This window comes from Mustela nigripes, chromosome 5 (assembly GCF_022355385.1).
Source record: "Mustela nigripes isolate SB6536 chromosome 5, MUSNIG.SB6536, whole genome shotgun sequence".
In the NCBI taxonomy this organism is placed as follows: domain Eukaryota; kingdom Metazoa; phylum Chordata; class Mammalia; order Carnivora; family Mustelidae; genus Mustela; species Mustela nigripes.
Genome location: NC_081561.1, coordinates 35,271,443 through 35,280,125, shown reverse-complemented (window position 1 = coordinate 35,280,125; position 8,683 = coordinate 35,271,443). Strand labels below are relative to the sequence as shown.

Sequence of the window (8,683 nt, the reverse complement as noted above, 5' to 3'; positions counted from 1 at the left end):
AAAGGCATACACTTGCCATACAATCCAGTGATCCCACTGCTAGGTATTCACACAAGATGAAAACCTATAGTCATACACAAACCTACCTGTGAATGTTTGAAGAGGCTCAACTGATAACCTTCTGAAACTGGAAATCAAATGTCCCTCAGCTAGGAATAAACTGTCCCATTAATAAGCAACAAATTGCAGGGGCAGCTCGGTGGCTGTCAGTTACATGCCCAACTCGTTTCAGCTCGTCTTGGTGTTTGGCTGGGAGTCTGCTTAAGATTCTCTCTTCCTTGGGGTGCCTGGGTGGCTCAATGGGTTAAGGCCTCTGCCTTCGGCTCGGGTCATGATCCCAGGTTCCTGGGATTGAGCCCCGCATCGGGCTCTCTGCTCGGCAGGGAGTCTGCTTCTCCCCCTCCCTCTCTCTGCCTGCCTGTCTGCCTACTTGTGATCTCTGTCAAATAAATAAAAATATTTAATTTATTTACTCATTATCTATTTATTTATTGTTTTTAATTTATTTCTCCCCCAGCTTGTGCCCCTACACTCTCAAATAAATCTTTTTTTTTTTTAATTTTTATTTATTTATTTGACAGAGACAGAGATCACAAGAAAGCAGAGAGCGAGGCAGAGAGAGATGGAAGCAGGCTCCCTGCTGAGCAGAGAGCCCGATGCGGGGCTCCGAGCCATCCAGGTGCCCCTCAAATAAATCTTACATGTTAAACAGATGAATCAAATTCATCATGTTAAGTGGGAAAAAAAAAAAAGACTCCAAAGACCTATATACTATACAAACCCAGGTATGACATTGCTGCCAAAACGAAATTACAGGGACAGAAAATAGATCAGTGGTTACCAAGACTTACAGGTAGAGGAGTGTGTTTACTACGAAAAGGCATGGGGGAATTTTGGTGGGGAGGAATTTTGGTGAGGAAGATGATGGTGGAACTATTCTATTCCTTGATTGTGGTAAACCATCTGTCAAAACTTAAAGAATGCTTGGGTGGCTCAGGTGGTTAAAAGCATCTGCCTTTGGCTCAGGTCATGATCTCAGGGTCCAGGGATCAAGCTCCAAGTTGGGTTGGGGCTCCCACTCAATGGAGAGTTTGCTTGCCCCTTCCCCCTGCTTATGCTCTCTCAAATTTTTTTAGGATTTTAATTACTGGGTGGCTAATGCCTGGGTGGCTCTGTGGGTTAAGCCTCCGCCTTTGGCTCAGGTCAAGATCTTGGGAGTCCTGGGATCGAGCCCCACATTGGGCGCTCTGCTCAGCAGAAAGCCTGCCTCCCCCACTCTCTACCTACTTGTGATCTCGGTCAAATAAAATCTTGAAAAAAAAAAAAAAGATTTTTGGCGGGGGTTGGGAGGAAGAGGACACAGGTAATGGGAAGGGCAGAGGGTAACGAATGGCAGACTTCGCAATGAACAGGGAACCTGATGCAAGGCTCAACCCAGGATCTGGGGGATCATGACTTGAGCTGAAGACTATCAACTGAGCCACCCAGGTACCCCTCAAATAACATCTTAAAAAAAAACCTCCCAAAATTGTATGAAAGGTTGAATTTTAACAATATGTAAATACTTTTACAAGGTAAGGGAAAACCTTTAGATTGCTTAGTAGTTTCCTATTGTTTTTGATTACTTGGGAATAACATTAACTTAGCATTACCTTTGTTATCATGAGGTCTCTCTCACAGAAACCAGAGCTCTAAACTCTTGAAACCCATGTGCCCTTTTAAAGGCAGTCCAATGTCAATGCCACTTTCCTTAAATCACTCATTTTTGCTAGTAGTTGTTTAAAAAACAAAGGAACTTGTGGAGCAAGCATGAGGACATTAGAAAGAAAGAAGTGAATTGGGGGAAATCGGAGGGGAGGGGGTTTGGAGGTTAGGTGAGCCTGGTGATGGTTATTAAGGAGGGCACATATTGCATGGAGCACTGGTTGTGGTGCATAAGCAATGAATCTTGGAACACAAAAATTAAGAAAAGGAACAGGGGCGCCTGGGTGACTCAGTGTTAATTTAAGCCTCTGCCTTCAGCTCAGATCATGATCCCAGGGTCTTGGGATCGGAGCCCCGGGCTCTCTGCTCTGCAGGGAGCCTGCTTCTCCCTCTTTCCCTGCCTGCCTCTCTGCCTACTTACTTGTGATCTGTCAAATAAATAAAATCTTTTAAAAAAAGTAAAGTACAAAATCATATGGTCCCTCCCAAAGATTTCCATTGGATTAGGGAGTCAATTACCTTTCAGGAAAATATGTGGCAGTTTCATCAATTTTTTCCCTCTTCAAAAAAATCACTAAGACCATGTATTTGTTAGGCTTCAATTCTAGTTTTAAGTCAAGGAAATTCCCAGACTTGCAAATAATGGGAAGGACTCTGATACCACCTACATGGAAAACGATCTATGCATTGGTAGTGAAAGGTATTATAAAACAGGTTATTAAAAAAAAAAAAAAACCACACTTCAGGAAGGTAAACAAAAAAGGGTGAAACGGTCTTACTCCTCCTCTCAACTAAAACATGCACCCCCCCTTCCTTCCAGGACACAGAGCTCATTGTTGACCCCCTGCAAGCTAGTGGTTAACTCCAGAATGTTAATCTTAACTTTCAGTTGACTAAACCTCTGCATTTTGTGGTAAAAAATGAGGTAAACATTTGGCTACCAATCTTAAAGTCTATCAAAAATGTCACATTAACACACAAGAAATTGTCACCCTTTTTCTAGAGTTGCCCATTTCAGGTAACGGAGTACACAAAATCTATTTTGCATTGAGCGGTCATCAACCTGCAAAAGTTCAACTTAATACACATGAAATCCAGTTTTTTAATATTTATGTTTATACCCCATACTGAAAGCTACTAAAATCAAGGACTCTATCTGTATAGCCAATAACTATTAATGGACAGGACTCAACTAACCAGATTAATTCTCATGCTCTTGTGAGGTAAATGACAGCAAGGGTATAAAAAATTGAGCTCTGATCTGTCTGAAAACTTATTTTAGATTGCATATTCCGAGCATTGGATGACTAACCAAAATAGTTTTCTAAAAAAATCAGATTATGCTTTACTGAAAAATGTTTTAACTCCTAAACCAGAAAGTTTTTTGGTTTCAAGTTCTGAAATCTCACCAGAATTCCTGGGACAAAGGTCAACAAGCTCCCATCTAAGCTTCCTTACAAACATGGGTAATTCAGCAGCTGGCCAATTTAGGACATGAAGGTCAAAGCATCCGTTTGGGGCATTCTGGCTCAATTTTCAATTCAAACACAAAATGCATTTAGTATAAAAAACTCAAAAGAGCTCAAGTAAGATGCTCTATCTCTTTAATTTCAGATTTCAAACTAATTTGTAGTGACCACCAGTAGATGGTGCTCAAACCAAGGTCATTATCTGTATTGAGTCTATAGAGTTAAGCACACTAGGCAAGCTGAACTTTCCTGGACACTACCCCCGCTCCTTCCTATCCTTCCACTTAGTGGGATGAATTCTCTGGTTTGGTTTTAGGGCATGGAACAAATCCCTTCAAGCAAAGCATCGTCCGAAACTTATGCCAGCTACCATTTACTGATTTTTAAGAAAACTTAGGTCATCTCTAACACTAAATCCAACAGCACATTTGCACAGACAAGTAAAAAATACTTGAAGTTGCAGACAAAACCTTTTATTAGTTTATTTACAGGCCTTATCAGTGCTCCTGGTAGTATCATTAAAAGACCATTTTACCTTAGAAAATGCCCATCTTTTCAACTGTAGTCATTTCCTATTGCCTATGGTTGCTATAGTACGCATTTCACTCAGCATTGTTTACCTACCAGGTTATCCTCTGCTTTTTGCCTGATAGTTACCTGATAAATTCCCCTTTCGTTAAGAAAAAAGCCTACTCAAGAGAACTAAGTTCAAATGGTCGATTGTTTTTTCATCAAATGCACCAGTGCTGAGATTTGCCAGCTATCTATTGCCAAAAATTAGATGGTTATCACCCAAACACTAGAAATTTATTACTATATGCAATTATAAAATCACCACAGTAATCTTTAAGATCTTTTTACATCCTGTTCATTACTTCCAACTATCATTCAATACTCCGTTTTTGGAATGACACTTGGAAAAACCTCCAAAATAACTTCAAACTAAAAAAAAGCTTACCCTACAACTCCAGTCTAAATTTTAGTATCTGACCATCACACCTCTTCAAACTGGGCTTGATCTCCAGTTCCCTCTTCACCCCAAACTTGCTCTTTTAAAGATGAAAATTCCTATTTTAAGTGGATTTCTAGTTCTTATGGGACCGTAGAAAACTTCTAGACTTTTCATCTAAAATCTGGAGAAAAAATTAACTACCATTAAGAATGTCACCAAATGCTTCTTTTAGGTACTTTAAACTACTTTACAGTATTTATAAATGGGACATTAAACATTCCAGTAAGTGGGAAATTAACATGTGACAATGTATCAAGTTTACTCCATAGTGATAGAAGTTTTATATGCAACACATTAACTTTGGTATATAGAACTTAACCTGTTTATAGTACAGACTGTCTTGTGGTCATTCTTTGCTTATGTAAATTGTGTTGCACTAAACGACTTCTCCCGTAGCTTTCTTTTTACTATGTACTTTACCATTTCCTTCCCTTAGACAAAGTGAAGACTCCAAGATCCCACCCAGGAAAAAATGTTACCTGAAATTTCAGTTTCAGCATATAACCTTAGAAACAGGATCTGTGCAACTTACCCTTTTACTTAATAGTACAAGGTTACAGTGTTGACCAAAAGAAAACACAGATTTCTCATTAAACTTTTGTTTTAATGGGTCTCAAAATTCTGTGACAGATTTTTGGTCAAGTTGTTTCCATTAAAAAGTACTGATTTTAAAAACTAATAACTTAAAACTGCCACACACACACAAAAAAACAAATGGTCCACAAAACATTCTCCTTTCCTTCTGAAGGTTTTACGATGCATCGTTATCATTAACCAGTCTTTTACTATTAAACTTAAATGGCCAATTGACACAAACAGTTCTGAGACCGTTCTTCCACCACTGATTAAGACTGGGGTGGCAGGTATTGGGGATAATATTCATTTAGCCTTCTGAGCTTTCTGGGCAGACTTGGTGACCTTGCCAGCTCCAGCTGCCTTCTTGTCCACTGCTTTGATGACACCCACAGCAACCGTCTGTCTCATGTCACGAACAGCGAAACGGCCTATGAAAACAAATTTTAGATTACCATCAGATTCTACCAAGCAATTTTTTCCCAGCTTCAATAATTTCCTAATTACACTCAAGTCCTCCTTACCCAGAGGAGGATAGTCAGAGAAGCTCTCAACACACATAGGCTTGCCAGGAACCATATCAACAATGGCAGCGTCACCAGATTTCAAGAACTTGGGACCATCTTCCAGCTTTTTTCCAGAACGACGATCTATCTTCTCCTTCAGCTCAGCAAACTTGCAAGCAATGTGAGCTGTGTGACAATCCAGCACAGGTGCATATCCAGCACTAATTTGGCCTGGATGGTTCAGGATAATCACCTTTAAGTAAAGATTTATATTTAGTAAGTCTCAAAAGACAAGAGTCTGGCAGTAAGAACATTGCCACTTTAAAAGTTGTTACCTGAGCTGTGAAGCCAGCTGCTTCCATTGGTGGGTCATTTTTGCTGTCGCCAGCCACATTGCCACGACGAACATCTTTGACAGATACGTTCTTGACATTGAAGCCCACATTGTCCCCAGGAAGAGCCTCACTCAAAGCTTCATGGTGCATTTCAACAGACTTGACTTCAGTTGTAACGTTGACTGGAGCAAAAGTGACCACCATGCCAGGCTTAAGAACACCAGTCTCCACTCGGCCCACAGGGACAGTACCAATGCCTAAAATATTTGACAAGTGTGGTGTCAACTACCTTATTGTGAAGAAAACATGGCAACCTACACAATTACGTTCTGATTAAGAAATATTCAACTTACCACCAATTTTGTAGACATCCTGGAGAGGCAGACGCAAGGGCTTGTCAGTTGGACGAGTTGGTGGCAGAATGCAATCCAGAGCTTCAAGCAGTGTGGTTCCACTGGCATTCCCATCTTTACGGGTGACTTTCCATCCCTTGAACCAAGGCATCTAAAAACAAGATTGCCCATTAGCGTTCCCCAAAAAGAGTTGTCATTTAACGTCAAAATTTGACACATCACTTTCTCTAAAAGTCTTGACGTCACTTACATTAGCACTTGGCTCCAGCATGTTGTCACCATTCCAACCAGAAATTGGCACAAATGCTACTGTGTCGGGGTTGTAGCCAATTTTCTTAATGTAGGTGCTGACTTCCTTAACAATTTCCTCGTATCTCTTCTGGCTGTAGGGTGGCTCAGTGGAATCCATTTTGTTAACACCAACAATTAGTTGTTTTACACCCAGTGTGTAAGCCAGAAGGGCATGCTCACGGGTCTGCCCGTTCTTGGAGATACCGGCTTCAAATTCACCAACACCAGCAGCAACAATCAGGACAGCACAGTCAGCCTTTAAAAAAAAAAGACCTACCCCGTTAAGTGTTTTTCCAAAAAATGAACTCCCCCCCTTTTCCGATGGAGCATTTAAATCTAGTGATTTTCTAGCTATTAATCCTACAAACCTGGGATGTGCCTGTAATCATGTTTTTGATAAAGTCTCTGTGTCCTGGAGCATCAATGATGGTCACGTAATACTTGCTGGTCTCGAATTTCCACAGGGAGATATCAATGGTGATACCACGTTCACGTTCAGCTTTCAGTTTATCCAAGACCCAGGCATACTTGAAGGAGCCTTTTCCCATCTGTAAGGATTAAGAACAGTTACTATGTAACTAAACATAACCATACTTCAACCTGAAATCCATTACTCCCACTTAAGCAAACTCTCAACTCCATTTTACAGCTGTTAAATAGCTTTAACTTACTTCCCTGAGTTATCTAAGGGAACACTAATTTATTCCACCCTAATTAACACGTTCAGGTATTAACTAGTGCCTAGTTTGGGGCAGTTAACACTTGTTGGCTTATTTGAACTATCTTTCTCCTTATGGTTAAGGTTAATGTACCTACCTCAGCAGCCTCCTTCTCGAATTTTTCGATAGTTCTTTTGTCGATCCCACCACATTTGTAGATCAGATGACCAGTAGTGGTAGACTTGCCCGAATCTACGTGTCCGATGACAACAATGTTGATATGAGTCTTTTCCTTCCCCATTCTGGTTTAGGATGAGCGGTGGTTTTCACGACACCTAAATTGAAGGTGGGTTAAAAAAAAAAAAAAAAACCTTGAAACTACGGTTGCAGACTTGAGAATAAGCCACGACCCAAACTCGCAAAGGGCAAATTCCAAGGAGAATTACAATCAGTGCCAAGCTGGCCCAACTCTCGTCTCCACCCACTAAGCGTGGGGCTAACTCCACCGCATAAAATCCCCCCCCCCCCCCCCCCCGAAGGCGGCCTGCTTCCAAGGCGTTGAGGAGAAACCGAGGTGCCAAAACAGTGCACGGTACACCGTGGGGTCACAGGAAGCAGCGGCCGAAGAGGGAAAGGCCCTTTTCCTTTGTGTGGGTGACTCACCCGCCCGCTCTCCCGGGCCGCCGCGTCCTCCATTTTGAGCTCCCTGCAGTAGGGCCGGAGAGCGGCCATCTTTCCGCGCACGCAACTGGTGCTGAGCGGGCCGGCCTTGCCGCCCGGGGTGGGGACCGCATATCGCGGCGCGAGGCTGGGCACCAAAGCCGCCCGGCCCACTCCACGAGCCTCCCCCGCGTCCGACTCGGAGGCCACGGCTCGTGGGCCCCCCTCCCCCGCCTCGTCGTACATGTGCGCCGGGACGAGAGGGCCTCGCCGCCGCCCTCCGCGCCTCGCGGCGGCCCCACACCCCAAGAACCCGAGGACCGCGGAAGGCCCACCCGGTTGAGATCCTGACCAACCTCCGCCAACCTGTGTCGACGGGAAAAAAACCATAGCGACTTTTTCTTAAAAGCTAGACGTCTGGACTTAAAACGACTGTTTCCACCGAACAAGGTGCGGCCGAACTCGCACGCGGCCGCCACACCAGCCAAGCCAGGCCTCAAACCAACCACGAGGCGAAGAAGGTCCTAAAAAACCGCAAGGCCTCGAAACTTCCCACCCACTCACAACCCTAAATTCGGGGTCAAGAACATCGGAAAGTAGCTCGGTAGCGCGGCAGTTGCTAGAAGCACGCGAGGGCCGGAGCCGGCTCTGAGAGGCCAAGCCCGCGGAAGCCACACCCGGCACTCACCTGTGTTCTGGCGGCAAACCCGTTGCGAAAAAGAACGTTCACGGCGGCTACGGCACTTATATACGGTCCTCCCCCACCCTCGGGGAAGAGGGCGGAGCCAGCACACGACACCACTTTCCCAGTTTACCCCGCGCCAACTCCATCAGGCACCCGTTCAATCGCCGTCCCCTCCCCCTACGTCTCGGGGACCGTGGGCGATGTACGCTCAGCCCACTGAAGAGCACACATCGCCTCGCGCATGCTCCTCTCGACCCCGATGACGACGAGAGCGAGTGGGTGGGGAGGCGAGGACGAGCCATCCTTCGGTTCTAGGTTAGCGAGAGTTTAACGACGGTCCCTGGGATTCCCCAAGGCAGAGGCGAGTCCTTCTTTGTATGAATTACTCTTAGCTCCAGCTGAGGAGGGTGGGGGCGGCGAGGAGGCGGCCCGGCGG

The 8,683-nt window shown here is 44.2% G+C and overlaps 1 protein-coding gene across 1 annotated transcript; it reads right to left on the bottom strand.

Moving 5' to 3' along the window:
* Nucleotides 1-3,630: 3,630 nt before the first annotated feature.
* Nucleotides 3,631-8,342, bottom strand: EEF1A1 (eukaryotic translation elongation factor 1 alpha 1). The gene is made up of 8 exons (XM_059400150.1): nt 8,251-8,342; nt 7,060-7,237; nt 6,612-6,791; nt 6,203-6,499; nt 5,953-6,103; nt 5,600-5,856; nt 5,283-5,517; nt 3,631-5,189 (listed from the first exon to the last, which is right to left on the bottom strand). The coding sequence occupies exons 2-8, from the start codon at nt 7,201-7,203 to the stop codon at nt 5,065-5,067; spliced, it is 1,389 nt and encodes a 462-aa protein (XP_059256133.1). The 5' UTR covers nt 7,204-7,237; nt 8,251-8,342; the 3' UTR covers nt 3,631-5,064.
* Nucleotides 8,343-8,683: the final 341 nt, after the last annotated feature.

Excerpts from the sequence above, each read along its gene's own strand:
- EEF1A1 (XM_059400150.1), bottom strand. The coding sequence starts at position 7,203 with ATGGGGAAGGAAAAGACTCATATCAACATTGTTGTCATCGGACACGTA. Across the intron at positions 6,792-7,059 it reads TCGAGAAGGAGGCTGCTGAG|ATGGGAAAAGGCTCCTTCAA; the intron begins GTAGGTACATTA and ends TAATCCTTACAG. Across the intron at positions 5,518-5,599 it reads CAGCTGGCTTCACAGCTCAG|GTGATTATCCTGAACCATCC; the intron begins GTAACAACTTTT and ends CTTTACTTAAAG.